The sequence below is a fragment of the Musca domestica genome, unplaced genomic scaffold, assembly GCF_030504385.1.
Source record: "Musca domestica strain aabys unplaced genomic scaffold, Musca_domestica.polishedcontigs.V.1.1 49, whole genome shotgun sequence".
Taxonomy (NCBI): domain Eukaryota; kingdom Metazoa; phylum Arthropoda; class Insecta; order Diptera; family Muscidae; genus Musca; species Musca domestica.
In genome coordinates, this window is record NW_026712344.1 from 6480149 (window position 1) to 6498020 (window position 17872).

Consider the following 17872-nt stretch of genomic DNA (forward strand, 5'->3'; position numbering starts at 1 on the left):
CAACAAGCAATTGTCCCATCTAAAGTTTTATCTTTGATTTGGATTCCGGACAAACAACATAGGGTGACATATTTGTTTGATACACTAAAAGCCACTAGCTGCCTCCAGATGACGCTAGCGCAATAAATTTTAAACAAACAAAAATGACCGAAAAAGCCTAATGGGTCTCATTTCAAAGCGTGGACCTACTTCTTTCATGTGACAATAATCCGTCCATGAGAGCTCAAAAATGCAAAATTCTTTGGGAGTACAATCAGTAAAATACCAAATATAAAGGGTGCAAAATAGTTGAGCGTATGGGACTTTTAGTAAGAAAAGAATTTCTATCCTTCCAGAAAATTCTTCCCAAATCGCTTTTGCAGGTCATGATATCGATCATAACTCACGGATAAGGGTACAACCCGATTTCATATTTGTATAACCATCGTATGATTTAAGCTATTTTTGGTGTCTTGGCCACTTTTTTCATTTTTTGGCCCTTATTTGGCATTTTTGTTCCTAAGGGGGTAGAAGCATAAAATTTGAAATTTTCAGAGTAGGGCCCATATTGGATGTACATCTAGATGAAATAAATTGGGGAAAACATGAACAAATTACAAATATAATAAAGTAGCACGGGGCCGAATATTTATTGAATCGTCATTGAGTTATACTATGATGAAAAATATGGACGTTATGGGGTCTTCAATGGCAAATAAAATTAATTCCCATCTTATGGTAACGGGTGTAAAATGACTATTCTGAAATCATTCTGCCCTCAATTATGAGGTGGATAAAACTATTTTTACCTATTTAATTTTTTTTTTCAGTTTGACATGCTATGTTGTTCTGCTATATATTTGATTTGGCCTCTATTTATCATCTTGGATTATAAGGGGTAGAAGAAAGTTTTCAATGTAGGTCGATGTTTGGGGGGTAGTGCCCATATAAAGGTACCTCCTGATTTTACCATATTTCAAAGGATTCGGCTAAAAATGTGTATTTGGGGGGTGAAAATCTTACACAAAAATTTCAACATATCTACAAATTTTAGAATTTTCCGTGTAATAATACCCCCTCAAGTCCACCTTTTGGCGAACAAAAAGACCATCATGATTAGGGGGACTTATGAGGACTCTAATGCACAATCTGAGGTGCTAATGGGTTTAAAAAAGTAATCAACTTTGGCTATTCTTAAATCATTCAGCTCTCAATTATGAGGTGTACAAAATACAGTAAATTCGAAATTACTGCTCATTTGACTGGAAAATTTTGCTACGATTTTTCCATACTAATACATGGGGATAAGATTGATATGAACTTTTTAATAGATTTGTATAGCACATCCACACATTTGAAGCCCACGGCTTAAATATGGGTACAGGTATTTTAAAACACTTTTAATCGACCAGTACGTGAACACTTATATAAGTCATATCTGTGAATAATTATGCTTTGACAAATATGCATAATAGACAAAAACGACGGGCCGGAAACGCGGACCGGGCCAGGTAGTATATAAATATTAATGGCAAAATTCACTTTCACTTTCAAGTTCACCTACCGTCGGTTTTACATATTTTGTATAGCCTGATCTTATTTTTTAGCCATAGGCTAAAATTTGAGTGTTAAAAACCTATACAAGATGAGACAAAAAATAATTTTTACATTTTTTTAAAATTTTATTGAATGAAAGCGAAAAATGGTGGAAATAGCATCATATTTTAAAATAAGTTTAGATTTGTTCGAATTGGTCATCTTTGGCACGAATTATGGCCTTCAAACGGCCAAAAAACCGTCACACGCTGCCCGAATTTGGGTCTGTGGTATTTTGGCAAAACGCTTGCTTGAGGTGATCAACACTTTCGTATTTTTTAGTGCCAATCTTGCTTTGCAAAATACTCTAGATACAATAGTTCAACGGATTGGTATCCGGAGATTTTTGTGGCCATTGTGCGCTGGAAATGAAGCGAGGAACCTCATTTTGTAACCATTCTTGGGTGGCATGTGCTGAGTCCTGTTGGAATGTCGAAGGTCTGCGGCCAAAATGTTTGCGTGCCCAAGGCTTAAATACACTCTCTCCCATTTAGATGCCACGGTCGATTAATACGAGCGGAGAGCGACCATCGGCTGTCATGGCGGCCCACACTATCACCATGGCCGACGCTTGAGTTCTGGTGGCCAACCGAAGGTGCACATTTTCAGCTGACCTCTTTGGCAAGTAAACACGATCATTTTGTTTGTTTACAAACTGCTGGACAACGAATGTTTCTCATGGGGGAAACCCAATTTCGGCAGTTCACCACTTTCGGCCAAGCGAAGCAACTCTTTAGTTCTTTTAACTTTATTTTCTTTCGGTTGCGGTGTAAGTTCTTGCCCTATGCTTACAACAATGTCCAACAAGATGGCCACACTATTTAAAATTACATTGTGCAGTGATTCAGAATCGTTTTCTTGGTCGAAAATCATTAACTTTTGAACGGATAGAGATATTTCCAGAATTTTATTTATTGTGCGACTTGTGACACAATCCGGTGAAATAATGGCGATCAAATACAAATTTGATCCCTTTAAATTTTAAATTCGTATGAAAATATATTTTCCAAAAAAAAAAAAATAAATAAATAAAATTAAAAAAAAAAATATCGCTCGTTACCGTGATACTGGTAGCGTAGCCCGACGTCAAGGAAGTGGATGGAAGAAAACAGCAATATCAGCAGAAATAGTTCGAAAAGTAAAGAAGCATCTTGACCGAATCCCGCGTCGCAGTGACCGATAAATGACTCGTGAGCTGAACATATCACAATAGTCCATTCGGCAAATTTTGAAAATTAGCTCGGGGTAAAGCCATTGGAATTCCAACACGTTAAAAAGCAGTAAGTTCGGCCGGGCCGAACTTTGAATACCCTCCACCATTTGGAACGAATTTGGAAATTTTCAAAAAATAAAATCCTTAAAAAATTCTATTAAATATATACGATGGGGACCTACATAGGCATTGTTTGTCATAAGCCATTACCATATTCAAATTCATCAAAATACCGAATATCGGGAAGACGTGGATCTGCACAGACGTGGATCTGCACAGATAATTTTCTGTCATAAGCTGTAGTATCCATTTCGAACTTCAAATACCAATTTTGAAACAATTCCGGTGAATAATGTCGCTAAAATCATCAAAATACCGAATATCAGGAGATACCGTTATATGGGGGTTATATGAAAATGTGGATCTACATTGCCCATTTACGAACTTAACCTGCCTACTGGAAAAATAAACACGTGTGCAAAATTGTAGCCTTCTATCTCGATTCGTTCGAAAGATAGTGTGATTACAACAGACAGACGGACATGGCTAAATCAACTTAGAATTTTACGCTGATCAAGAATTTACCCAGCTAACAATTTTTTCCGAGGGCTCTGATGTCCGATTTTTTGTCGAGATTTTCTGCCGTTTCTTCAGAAAAGTTTCCGAGTAATCTGCACATACTCGTTTCTTTTGTTTTGTTTGAACAAAACAAAGCTAAAGAGAAAAAAAAACAGCGTATACAGAGAGTTAACTCTTTTTTGGCGAGAATTTCTAATGTTACTCCAGAAAAGTTTCCGAGTAATTTGCACATACTCGTTTCTTTTGTTTCATTTGAAAAAAAAAAAAACACAAAAATTCTGACATTAGCAGAGAGTTAACTTTTTTCTGTTGAGATTTATTTTACCGTTCCTTTCGAAAAGTTTCCGAGTACTCTGCACTTGCTCGGTTGAAATTATTTGACGAATTTTGTGTATACAACTTTTTTGTTTTTTTGATTATGATCAGTTTGTCGTCAAAATTTGAACGGAGCACGAGTGCAGTGTGTTGCAGTGAAAAGTTAAAATGAAAATTAAAGGAAGATTTGGACCTTCAGTACCTTATGGTAAGTAAGCACCTTTCTACAATTACTACTTTTATTAATATCTTGAATTGTTTAGCTACGCCGTTTAAAAAATCAACGCCATTACAATGTAAACACTTTTACATATGAAAATTTTAAACTTATTTTTCAAACTGACGAGGTCAACGTTTTCGTGGCACGATATGTACCAAAATACAGCTGCAAAAGAACATCTATTTTATTAGGCTCGTTAAAGGTTTGTATCCTTGTGTTTTAAACTCTTTGATAATATAAATAATATTTTTTTCATTTTTATTATTTAGATGCGGCATTGGAACATATTCCGGGAACTATGGGAAGTGCCATATAAACCCATATAAAACATTTCCTCAACTCGGCTAAAGATAGGCTTAACAAACCTTAAGCTGGGCCAAAATCGAACTAAGTCAACCTTAAACTCCTTTGTTCATCTGCGAATAAGCCAGCCGATGACTTGAGTCAGCCAAATATCGCTTTATATATTTCCACACTTATTTAGCTTGAATTGCAACTATTTATGTTTTTTATATATTAATTTCCGTATTCCTTATATTTTACAAAAAAACTGAATACATTATTAAATTTGTCATTAAATTGAAAAATATTAACATAAACAATTATCTAAAAACTAGATAAAGTTTAATTATTTCGGTTTTTCGATTACAACTATAGAATAAATTTAGATTTTTTTGCGAATTTCGTATCAAACATCCTATTATTTTCCGATTTTCGAATGAATTATTCGAATTTTTCCCGATTTTCGGATAAAACTATAGAATAAATTCAGATTTTTTTCCGAATTTCGAATCAAACATCCGAAAATTCTTAGAATCTCGGATCAAACATCCGATACGTTTCCGAATATCGCATCAAACATCCTATATTTCTTCGATTTTCCGATATAACTATAGAACAAATTCAGATTTTTTCCGAATTTCGTATCAAACATCCGAAAATTTTCCGAATTTCGTATCAAACATCCTATATCTCCCCGAATTTTCCTTTTTTCTTTGCCGAATTCTATACGAATTCGCCCCGAAACTCTTACGTTCTTTCAGAATTTTTTCCGCAAAATCTTTCAGAATCTTGGGCAATCTCACACAATTTTTTTCCGATTTCTTTCCGAATTCGACATCAGAGTCGGAAACTTGTGCAGAGTTTTTTTTTCCGAATTCGGAAGAAAATCGGAAAAAAATGTTTGCTGGGTTTTTTCCGAATTCGGAAGAAAATCGGAAAAAAATGTTTGCTGGGTATATACTTTGTTGGGTCTGACATGAGTATTTCGAGGAGTTCCAAACGGAATGACAAAGTATGGTGGAGGGTATAAAAAGGGCAACAGAAAGAAATTAGATTCAAAAGAACTAAAGAGTTGTTTCGCTTCGCCGAAAGTGGTAAACTGCCGAATTTGGTTTTCTCCAACGAGAAAACATTCGTTGAACAGCAGTTTGTAAACAAACAAAATGATCGTGTTTACTTGCCATAGAGGTCAGCTGAAAATGTGCCTTCGGTTGGCCACAAGGAACTCAAGCGCAGGTCATGGTGATGCTGTGGGCCGCCATAACAACCGATGGTCGCTCTCCGCTCGTATTAATCGACCGAGCGGAGAATAAATACCGAATATTATTCCAAAAATATTGTGGATGGCGTATTAAAGTCTTGCGCATGCAAACATTTTGGCCGCAGACCTTGGACCTTCCAATAGGACTCAGCACCATCGCACTCTGCACGCACCACAATGAATGGTTGAAAATGAGGTTCCTCGCTTAATTTCCAGCGCACAATGGTCAACAAAATCTCCGGATACCAGTCCGTTGGACTATTGTGTCTGAAGTATTTTGGAAAGCAAGGTTGGCACTAAAAAATACCAAAGTGTCCATCACCTCAAGCAAGCGCTTCGCAGGGAATGGGTCAAAATACCGCAGAGCAACATTCGGGCGGTATGTAACGGTTTCATTGGCCGTTTGAAGGCCATAATTCGTGCCAATACGAACAAACCTAAATATATTCTAAAATTTGATGCTATTTCCGACATTTTTGCTTTCATTCAAAAACAAAAAAAATTTACATTTTTACATTTTTTTGTCTCCCCCCCTGTATAAGATTTTGCTTGGGAGATAATGACACACTACAATAGTTTTGATTTAAGTATTATATATTTTTATTGATTCATTTACGCTTTAAATATATATAAAAAATATTATGGCATTTATTCGATATATATTCATATATTACTATAAGAAATTAGTACTATAAGTCTATATCAATTATGTGAATATCTATTACTTACAAAAATGATACGCAGTCTAGCTTATTTGATAAGATACCCGATTTGCCATACACCAAATAATACAAATGTAATTTCGAAAATATAGGTATGTTAACTACCGTCACCAATGAAAAATATTTGAAAAAACCCAAAAGGAACTTAAATAAATTGAAAACGGATCCAAAGATTGTTTATGATGTATACGAAATCGCTCCATTGCCTGTGTGGCGGCGTATGAGTGATATTGTCACGTATACGCGCTCAGCGATTTCACAAACAGAACAAACAATCATGTCTCGACGTTTCGGACTAAACCTGATTTCCTAAATATTAATTCTATTATATAAATACTTATGGTATTAAGGAAATTGACTAAACTCTAAATGCTCTGCGTCTAGCTCCAATATTTGACCATTCGACGGGAATTGATGAGGAAATGTCATATTTTGTGGTTGTACAGTTTTGCAGCTTTTGAGCTCTTTCACAGCGGCGACTAACCGACCAATAGGCGAAACCTTTGGGACATCTGAAGATTTGGCCCTCCAAGCGTTGGGCGCCACTTGAATATTGACATTTAATAAATATTTGACCACATTCATCACCGTTCACAGCAAAGTGGCCCTCGGCCGGGCAAAGGGGAGCGGTGGATTGAATTTGTATCTAGAAGGAAAATAAAAATATTGAGCGCGTTTATTGCCAAATTAAAATTTTAAATATTCTGTATTACTCACCGTATGACTTTGTTTGTATTCGTCTTCAAAGAGACCACCTTGAGTGCGTGCCTTTATGTCGCATTGCTCACCCTTTTTGGGGGAATCACATTTGTTTAAGTCTTCGTGGTACACTGTACCGTTGGGACACTGGAAAACGACGATATTTTGATCGTAGCTGTCTTGTTTTTCGGTACACTGATAGAACATGTTGCAGTGTTTGGGATGCCGTCTAAACCCGGTGGGGCAAATGAAAAGGGATTGTCCTTCCTCAGTTTGTGGACAGGGTGCCGTCATATTACTCGTTGTCTCAGGCTGGTCTGTGGCCTCTGTCTGGGGTTTGTCGGTCGTGGTCGTTTCCTTCGGGCTATCCGTCGTTGTCGTCTCTGGCTGGGCAGTTGTGGTGATCTCATTAGGATTAACTGTGGTAGTGGTCTCCTTGGGGCTTTCGGTGGTAGTGGTCTCCTTGGGATTATCTGTTGTTGTTGGCTCCGGTTTACTAGTTGTAGTTGTTTCTTTGGAATTATCTGTAGTTGTGGTTTCTGGTTGAGAAGTTGTAGTGGTCTCCTTAGGATTATCCGTTGTTGTTGTCTCCTTGGGATTATCTGTTGTGGTGGTCTCCTTGGGATTATCTGTTGTGGTGGTCTCCTTGGGATTATCGGTTGTGGTGGTCTCCTTGGGATTATCCGTTGTCGTTGTTTCCTTTGGATTGTCCGTGGTTGTGGTCTCCTTGGGGTTGTCTGTTGTTGTCGTCTCAGGTTTACCAGTTGTTGTTGTCTCTTTTGGATTCTCAGTTGTTGTTGTCTCTGGCTGAACAGTTGTGGTAGTTTCCTTAGGATTTTCCATCGTTGTACTTTCAGGTTTATCAGTTGTTGTCGTCGTCGTCGTTTCCTTTGGATAATCGATGGTTGTTGTTTCTGGTTTACCAGTGCTAGCAATTTCGGTTGTAGACATTTCTGTCGTTGTACTGGCTCCCGAAGAACAATTACCCGATACCTGATCAGCATAATTACAGGTATCTAATGAAGTATCCCACACTGTTCCATTGGGACAACGGAAACTGTAGACATTATAGGTTCCCTTCTTAGAACCTTCTACACAACGATAATAACGATTGCAGTCATCCTGATCAGGGAAGAAGCCCTCAGCGGTACAACTATGATTAATGGGTTCCATGGTCGTGGTTTCATATTGTTCTGTTGTTGCGGAATCGGTGGTCGTTCCTGCTTCTGTGGTGGTGGCAGGTGGTGTTATCGTCGTCGGGACATAACCAGGCATACCCGTGGTTGTGGTTTCTCCAGTCTCTGTAGTAGTTGTTGTATAATCTGGACCTTGGGTAGTTGTTTGAATGGTTGTTGTTGTTGTCTCAGGTGCCGTTGTAGTGGTGCTAGTTTCTTCCGTTGTTGTTGTTGTGTTCCACTCAGTGGTCGTTGTAGGTTTATATGTGGTTGTTGTTTCTGGAGCTTCTGTCTGGCCTTCACAGCGTTCCACATTTTCGGCATAATCACAGGTTTGCTTTTCCTCGCTCCAGGCTGTGTCCTTGTCACACATAAACTCATAACGATCATATTTGCCGTTATTTTCAATACATCTATAGAATTTACGACAGTTGTCCGGATCAGCCATGAAACCTTCACCAGTACATTTGGTGCCCGCCGGAAGGTTTGGTATTGGTGATACTGTCGTTGGTTGCATTGTTGTCGTGTTGTCAGTGGCTTCTTCCGTCGTTGATGTTGAGGGTACCCAGGTTGTACTGGGCATCCCTGTTGTAGTTGTGGGTTTCGTGGTTGGCAATTCAGTCGTTGTTGTACTTGGAACTGTTGTGGTTGACATCTCCGTTGAAGTTGTTGGTATTTCAGTTGTAGTTATTGGTTTTGTTGATGAGGGCTCGGTGGTAGTAGTTGGCAATCCAGTTGTGGTTGTAGATGGCATTGCGGTGGTGGGCTCCAAGGTCGTCGTCTCATACGAAACTGTGGTTGTAGTTGTTAAACTTTCTGTGGACATAGTTGTAGTTTCTGGTTCTGGAGCTTCCGTTTGACCCTGGCACCGTTCGATATTGTCTCGATGATCACATGTCTGTTTTTCCTCACTCCAGCCTGTACCCTTAGCACACATAAATTCGTGTTTGGCATAACCATTGGCGGACTTTTCACAACGGTAGAATTTTCGACAGTTATCGGGATCAGCCATAAATCCTTCGCCGCTACACTTATTTCCTGGCGGTAAATTGGGAACAGGCGTGGTTGAGGTTGGTTGGACTGTTGTGGTGTAGTCAGGCGTGTATGTTGTGGTAGTACCGGATGAAGTTGTTGTTTCTATGGGTTTGGATGTTGTGGTCACACTTGGGCGGTATGTTGTGCTGGTAGTCATTGCTTCCTCTGTTGTGGGCTTATCATAACCTGTTGTTGTTGTAGTATATATATCTGTTGTACTTTGTACATATTCCTCGGTTGTAGTTTCGGGTTCAGGCTCTTCGGTTTGTCCTTGACAGCGTTCAACATTTGTTCGATAATCACATGCTTGGTTATCTTCATTCCAGGCCGTACCTTTGGCGCATTTGAACTCATGTTTCTCATAGCCCTTATCGGATTTAATGCAGCGATAGAATTTTTGACAATTATCAGGATCAGGCATAAATCCCTCGGCATTACATTCCTTTCCGGCCGGCAAATTTGGTATTGGAGTTGTAGATGTAGGCTCTATGGTCGTGGTCTCCGAAGGATTTGTGGTTGACTCGCTAGTTGTTGGGGTGGGATATTTATCGGTAGTAGTTGTTGGCATGCTGGTAGTTGTGGTATATTTATCGGTTGTGCTGGTAACATACTCCGTGGTGGTGTCCGGTTTCATTGTGGTAGGCTTCTCGTAACCGGATGTTGTACTGGTTATGTATTCGGTGGTGGTTTCCGGTTTCATTGTCGTGGGTTTCTCGTAACCAGGAGTTGTACTGCTTGAAAATTCTTCTGTGGTTGTTTCCATTTCTGGTTCTTCGGTCGTACCTGCGCAACGTTCAACATTTTCCCGATAATCACAAGCTTGCTTGTCTTCATTCCACGCTGTGCCCTTGGAACACTTGAATTCATGTTTCTCATAGCCTTTGCCAGCAGTTTGTGTACAACGATAGAATTTTTGACAATTTGCAGGATCGGGCATGAATCCTTCCCCGGTGCACTCTTTGCCAGGAGGTAAATTAGGTATCGGCATTGTTGATGTAGGTTCCATAGTTGTGGTTTCCGAGGAAATTGTAGATGATTCGGCAGTTGTTGTGGGGTACTTATTTGTAGTTGTAGTATATTTGTCCGTTGTACTGGATTCGTACCCTGTGGTGGTTTCCGGTTTCATTGTTGTGGGCTTCTCGTAACCGGATGTTGTACTGGTTATGTATTCTGTGGTAGTTTCTGGTTTCATTGTCGTGGGTTTCTCGTAACTGGGTGTGGTACTGCTTATAAATTCTTCAGTGGTTGTTTCCATTTCCGGCTCCTCGGTTGTACTTGCGCACCGTTCAACGTTTTCCCTATAATCACAACCTTGCTTGTCTTCATTCCATGCTGTTCCCTTGGAACACTTGAATTCATGTTTTTCATAGCCCTTGCCAGGTGTTTGAGTACAGCGATAGAATTTTTGGCAATTCTCAGGATCAGGCATGAATCCTTCCCCGGTGCACTCTTTGCCAGGAGGTAAGTTAGGAATCGGAGTTGTTGATGTGGGTTCCATGGTTGTGGTTTCTGAAGTTATTGTTGATGATTCGCCAGTTGTGGTTGAGGGGGGATACTTATCGGTGTTTGTCGTTGGCATTGAAGTAGTTGTCGTGTATTTATCCGTCGTACTGGTAACATATTCGGTGGTTGTGGTACCTTCCGGCTTTATCGTGGTTGGTTTCTCATAACCTGGTGTGGTACTACTCATAAATTCCTCAGTAGTTGTTTCCATTTCAGGTTCTTCGGTGGTACCAGCGCAGCGGTCAACATTTGCCCTGTGATCACATGTTTGCTTATCCTCATTCCATGCCGTTCCCTTGGAACATTTGAATTCGTGCTTTTCATAGCCTTTACCCGTTTGAATACAACGATAGAATTTTTGACAATTGTCGGGATCTGGCATGAAACCTTCACCGGTACATTCTTTGCCCGGTGGCAAATTGGGAACTGGAGTAGTTGATGTGGGTTCCATTGTGGTAGTATAATCAGTCGTCGTTTCCGACGGCATGGTGGATGATTCAGGAGGTATTGTTGAGGTTGGATACTTATCAGTTATGGTTGTTGTTGTCGTTGGTATTGTGGTCGTACTGGACATGTATTCAGTGGTTGTAGTTTCGGGTTTCAACGATGTAGGTTTCTCATAAACGGGTGTTGTGCCGGTCACAAATTCTTCTGTTGTTGTTTCCATTGCTGGTTCTTCAGTCGTACCAGCGCAACGTTCAACATTTTCCCGATAATCACATGCTTGCTTGTCTTCATTCCATGCTGTTCCCTTGGAACACTTGAATTCGTGTTTCTCATACCCTGTGCCGGCTTTAATGCAGCGGTAGAATTTTTGACAATTATCTGGATCAGGCATGAATCCTTCAGCATTGCAGGTCTTACCGGGTGGCAGATTTGGAATTGGTGTAGTTGATGTTGTTGGCTGCATGGTTGTGGTGTAATCCGTGGTAGTAGATGTTTCGCCAACCACCGTTGTGGTGGGATATTGACTAGTTGTAGTTTCAGCGGGTTTGTAAGTGGTTGTTGTCTCTGCTGTTTGGGTAGTGGTTGTCACTGTAGGTCTGTAAGTTGTTGTGGTTTCGCTAACCTGAGTAGTTGTGGTCATTGTGGGCTTGAAAGTAGTCGTTGTCTCAGTTTCCTGCGTAGTTGTGGTCATTGTCGGCTTATACGTGGTTGTGGTATATTTCTCCGTGGTGCTGGTCACATATTCCATGGTTGTGGTTTCTGGTTCCGGTTCCTCCGTCGTACCCTGACAACGTTCAATATTCTCCCTATAATCACATGCCTGTTTATCTTCATTCCATCCCGTTCCCTTGGCACATTTGAACTCATGCCGTTCGTAGCTATTGCCATTTTGTAGGCAGCGATAGAATTTTTGACAATTATCTGGATCGGCCATAAATCCTTCACCTTTACATTCCCTTCCAGGTGGCAAGTTTGGTACGGGTGTTGTTGATGTTGTGGGCGCAACTGTGGTGGTATCTTCTCCTGGATATTTTGCTGTTGTCGTTGTGGTATATTCAGATTGTGCTGTGGTAATTCCTTGACGACACTTGGGATCGGAAATTTCTGAAGGATGATTGCAGCTTTCGATATCTGCATCCCAGACGGTGTCGTTACCACATTTAAAGGAATGTTTCTCAAAGCCACCCTTGCCATTGTCAATACATCTAAAGAATCGTTGGCAATCATCTTTGTCGCCAAAGAAACCTTCCTTGGGGCAGGGATCCTTGGAGCCAATGGGTTTGTTGGGATCCGGTTTCATTGTGGTTGTGCTGGATTCGTGGGGATATTCGGTGGTGATTGTTGTGCCCTCTTGAGGTCTTGGGGTTGTGGTTGGTTCATAACCAGGTGGGCTTGTGGTACTTGTTTGGGGCGACCCCGTTGTAGAGGTTCCTTCTTGGGGTTTTATAGTTGTTGTTGGCTCATAGCCTGGCATAGACGTCGTAATTGGAGGCCCTTGGGGTTTTCCTGTAGTTGTTGTATATTCCGGCTTTAGGGTGGTTGGTTTTTGAACGGCGCCCTCATTGGTATTGCATTTATTTAAATCGTGATTACAGGTCTGTAAATCACTATCCCAGACGGTGCCTTGACCACAACGGAAGGGATATTGAGTAAATCCACCCTTTCCATTGGAAACGCAGCGATAGAAACGGGTACAATCATTGGGATCGCCTACAAAGCCATCGGTCTTACAAATTTCCGGAGTTGGAGCTGTGGGTGGTTGGGTGGTTGTGGTAGGTTTCTGGGTTGGTTTGTTTGTGACTGGGGCTACGGTTGGTGGTTGTTCAATTGGTTTGCTGGTCGTCATTGTAGTGGTTGAGGGGGGACGTTGAGTTGTTGTCGGTTTTTTAGTTGTTTGCTGGCCAGAGGATCCACCCATTTCAGTAGAACTACTTGCAGTGCCACATTTACGATCCTTCACAGCCCAGGCATGGTTGCAGGCCTCAATTTGGGGATCCCACACGGTACCGGGACCACATGTAAAGGCCACCTTGTCATAGCCGCCTTTACTGTTTTTCACACATCTATAGAAACGAGCACAGTTTTTGGAGTCTTCCAAATACTGATTGTTGCTATTGCATGATCCGACCGGATTTGAGCTGGATGATTGGGAACCGGATTGTTGCGATGAAGAGGAACTTCCTTGCGTTGTGGACGAAGAGCTGGATTCTTGTGTTGTCGATGAAGTAGATGATGATCCTGAGCTGCTTTGTGAGGTAGATTCTTGGGTTGTTGATGATGTACTGGAAGACCCTGAAGTGCCTTGTGTTGTGTTTGATTCCTGAGTCGATGATGATGACGACGATGTGCTAGAGCTACTCTGGCTAGTGCTGGATTCTTGGGTGGATGATGAACTTTGTGAAGAGGAAGAAGATTGGGTAGTATTAGATTCCTGAGACGAGGATGTGGAAGAGCCAGAGGAACTTGAACTACTTTGAGTAGTATTGGATTCCTGGCTAGACGAAGATCCACTTGTGCTAGATTCCTGATTTGATGAAGAGCTTTGTGATGACGAAGACTGTGAGGCTGTCGAAGATTCCTGGGTTGTCGTCGAACTTTGGCCGGACTCTTGCGAATTGCTGGATGAAGAGCTCGATGATTGACCTGTGGTTGATGACTGACCAGTAGAACTGCCCTGCGTGGTTTCTGTGGTGGTTGAGGACTCGGCTGTGCTGTTTGATGGCGGTGGCATTTTACAATCTCGTGTTGGTACTTGAGCAGGGTGGTCACAACTATTGGCCTCCGGATGCCAAATGGTATCGGGGGGACACTTGAATGAAACCTTGGAGTAACCACCTTTGCCATTATCTAGGCATCTGTAAAATTTGCTACAGTCTTCCTTGTCTTCCAAAAATGTTTCCTCACTTTCACATTCGGTGGCGGGGATAAACGGTTGCAGGGTTGTTGTTTGGGTCTCTGTTGAACTGCCACCAGATTCCTGAGAACCTGTTGTGCTATTGGAACTTTGATTACCTGAGGTGGAACTGACACTACTCTCGGTGGAATTTGATGCAGTCTGATTCGATTGAGAGCTAGAAGATTGACTAGATTCAGTATTTGAAGACGATTCGGTAGTTTGATTGCTGCCAGAAGACTGATTTGAACCTGTGCTTGAGGATGACTGGGAACCCTGATTGGATTGTGAACTGGAGGATGAGCCACTTTGTGTACTACTCGTTGATGACTGGGAACTACTTTGTGTACTTGAAGATTCTTGACTGCTAGCAGACTGGGTTGTTGAGTTGGTTGATTGATTGGATTCCGTTGTTGATGATGAGCTTTGTGAGGATTGAGAGCCGGATGATCCATGTCCCTGAGTATTATTGGAACTGCTAGATGACTCTTGTGATGAAGATGATCCTTGTTGTTGTTGATTGCTCGAACTGGAACCCTGTTGTTGACTTCCCGAGCTAGATGAGGATCCCTGTGTTGTAGATGCTGATGAACTTGATTCTTGCTGTTGAGAACTGCCAGCTCCGGCAGCCATTGCCTTGCATTGTTCTTTCTGCACATCTGTTGGATGATTGCAGCCCTTTGAATCGGCATCCCACACTGTTCCGGGTGCACAGTCGAATCCGATTATATCGAAACCACCATTTCCGTTGTCCAAACAGCGATAGAAACGAGAGCAATCGGTTTTATCCGGAAGATATGTTTCGGTATTGCTACATTTCCCATTAGGATTGGATGGTTTGTGAGGTTTTCCCTCTTCATTGTTGGCGCCCGAAGTTGAAGATTGCGACTGATTGTTGCTTGAAGACGACCCTGATTGATTGTTGTTTGAAGAAGAGCCTGATTGATTGTTTGACGAGGAAGAACTTGAAGTTCCAGACTGATTGTTTGACGATGATTGATTATTGTTTGAGGATGAACCTGATTGATTAGAACTGGAAGATCCAGACTGATTATTGCTTGATGATGTTGAGTTTGAAGAAGATTGTGTGTTGGATGAGCCCGTTTGTTGGTTTGACGAGGTATTGGATGAGCCGGCTTGTTGGTTCGACGATGATGAACTTTGTTGCGAGTTGGAGGAGGAGATTTTACATTTTTCACGTTGCGATTCCGTTGGCAAATCACAAACTTTGTCATCTTGATTCCATACAGTACCGGGTCCACAGGTGAAAGTAACCATTTCCAGAGTACCGTTACCATTATCGCGACAACGATAGAATTTGGCACAATCCTCCATATCGGGAATGTAGGTGTTTTCATCTTCGCATTTTGTAGAAGCTGGTTTATTCGAAGACGATGTGGAATTGGACGATGAACTTGAGGCATTTCCGTTATTGGAATTGGAACCTTGAGTATTTTGCTGGGAATTCGAGGATGAAGAAGAAGATTGATTGTTGTTGGAATTTGAGTTCGAACTTTGATTGCTGTTGGACTCCTGTGTAGAACTTTCCGTGTTCGCAGTAGAACTTGATGATGTTGTAGACGATTGATTATTGTTCGAGTTGGAATTAGAGTTTTGAGAGGTAGATCCTTGACTATTGGAGGATTGATTGTTATTATCTGAGGTGGAACCTCCGGCGCTGGATGACTGATTATTATTGGCATTTGAGTTCTGAGAATTTGAGCTTTGATTATTGGACGATGAGGACTGCTGGGTAGAACTCTCCATATTCGCCGCTGAGCTGGATGACGTCGTTGATTGTTGGCTGCTTGAAGACGAAGATGAATTTGAAGAGGATGAAGAGGAGCTTTGAGTGCTGGTGGAAGATGAAGAAGAACTTTCCGTACTACTTGATTGAGTGGAAGATGCTTGTTGCTGCTGGTGCGAAGACGAGGACGAAGATGAAGATGATGATGTGGAAGACGACGATGAAGTCATTGATGACGATGTAGAACTCTGCTGTTGCTGCTGTGAACTTGACGAAGATGTTGTCGTATTTTGATAACCAGTCTGTGTTGATGTCGTCTGTTCATATTCATCCATTTGTATGCCCTCCTTCTTATTCAGACATCCACCGTTATTGCGAACATTGGCCAAATGATTACACGATTGCAGTGATTCATCCCATGCTGTGCCATCGGAACAGCGGAAGCCAATTTTATTAAATGTCTGGCCATTCGATATGCAACGATAGAATACGGTGCAATCATCTGGATCGCTCATAAATCCATCATCTTTACATGGTGGTCCCTGGTCGTTATCTGCACTTGCTGCTGCTGCCGAACGTGCAGATGATGTTGAAAAGGAAATTACCGAAACACCGCTTAATCCTGTTAGACCATAATTCTGCCATTGCTTGTATGTACCGGCAGCCATGGCATTACCATTGTTCGCAACCCCACCGCTGGCGCCCATCCTGGCACCGGCCATTTGCAATATATGCATCAATCGGTTATCAATACTCTCATCAATGTTGGCAGCATTGCCAGTAGAGTCACCCCCGCCAAGTGTAATATCGTTCTCGGCATCATCATCACCGTCGCTTGCTAGTGTATCGATTTCATTGCCATAATGTTGACATTCTTCACGATTTGCCAACAATGGAGGCATACATAATTTCAAATCACGTGAGAATATTGTACCCCTCCTACAGCTCAGTAAATAGGCTTTGACATACCCATCTGTCGTCTGTTGTTCGCAACGATAGTACAGGTGACATTCATATTGATGTGGATATAAACCTTCCGACGGGCATGTAAATATATTGGGTGTTTCAATATTGCTCGCTGCCATCGCCCCAATACTTGTGGTGGTAACTGTACTGGCGACCGCATCAGCATCATCGACAGCGTCATCTAGATTTCCGTTATGACTGTAAATGGAGTTTTCATTGTCGTTGTAGTGTTGGAATTTGGATGATATATCTGTGAAAATGAAAGAAATTGAAGGAATTAAAAAAAATTAAAAAAAAAGAAATTAATGTAAGTAAAAATATTAAGAAATACAAAAAAAAATAATAATAAAGTTTGTAAAAAATATTATAATATACTCTCATACAATTCAAAACAATTAAGCCATGTTTCTTTCAACTTTCAACAATGCAATACTCCCACCTACATTAGATGTAATGTGAATATGGTATCCCACACACACACACATTTTCATTATATCTCTTATGTCATGTGAAACCAGTCAGCGATTTTCTCCAAACTTCGTATACCTTGAATTTTGTGCAGACATATATATATAATGTAAATATGCGAATTGTCGGTTCACTTCAGCCTTAAAGCTGCGAATACTGAATTTTATCAGAATTTTAATTGGAATTTCCTGAATCAAAGTTTGAAGTTTTGTTGATCTTTCCTCTACACACAGAATACCTCTACTAGACGTTTTATAGCTAAGATATATTTTAACTTCTTTATAGACAAAAACTCCTCTGCAGATCTGTATCGATGAAATGTATTGTAAATATCTTTTACTAATTGACGAGTTTTTATACCTTTTTCAGATATATATATATATATATATATATATATATATATATATATATATATATATATATATATATATATATATATATATATATATATATATATATATATATATATATATATATATATATATATATATATATACCGAGGACAATATTTATAAAATTATTGGCAATGGATCCACATCCATTTTTTTTCTGTTCAAAACTATTTCAACGTCTCCATTTATAAACGCTAGAAACCAACAGTGACCTCAATATTAGCTCTATACATTCACCCAATACATACATTTAGTACGCATATTCAAAAGAATCTACATCTCTCCATCCTAGACAGCAATTGTTATCCAAAATTAGTACCATTTCGTACTTTTCGAGTACTCAACCCGAGATACGCATATTCAAAACAATATATATCTCT

At 40.5% G+C, this 17872-nt stretch overlaps 1 protein-coding gene and 1 long non-coding RNA gene across 2 annotated transcripts in view; one reads left to right on the forward strand and one right to left on the reverse strand.

Moving 5' to 3' along the window:
• Window positions 1-3370: 3370 nt before the first annotated feature.
• On the forward strand, window positions 3371-4367 carry LOC131804797 (uncharacterized). The gene is made up of 3 exons (XR_009343279.1): window positions 3371-3890; window positions 3946-4104; window positions 4172-4367. It is a non-coding gene; the product is annotated as an uncharacterized LOC131804797 (long non-coding RNA).
• Window positions 4368-6063: 1696 nt separating this feature from the next.
• Window positions 6064-17872, reverse strand: part of LOC101899868 (serine-rich adhesin for platelets) — a 236121-nt gene continuing 224312 nt past the window's right edge. Inside the window, exons 4-5 of the mRNA XM_059127918.1 lie at window positions 6885-16882; window positions 6064-6813 (exon numbers count right to left, since the gene is read on the reverse strand). Coding sequence (XP_058983901.1) covers window positions 6526-6813; window positions 6885-16882 — 10286 coding nt within the window. The 3' untranslated portion in view covers window positions 6064-6525. The remainder of the gene's footprint in view (window positions 6814-6884; window positions 16883-17872) is intronic.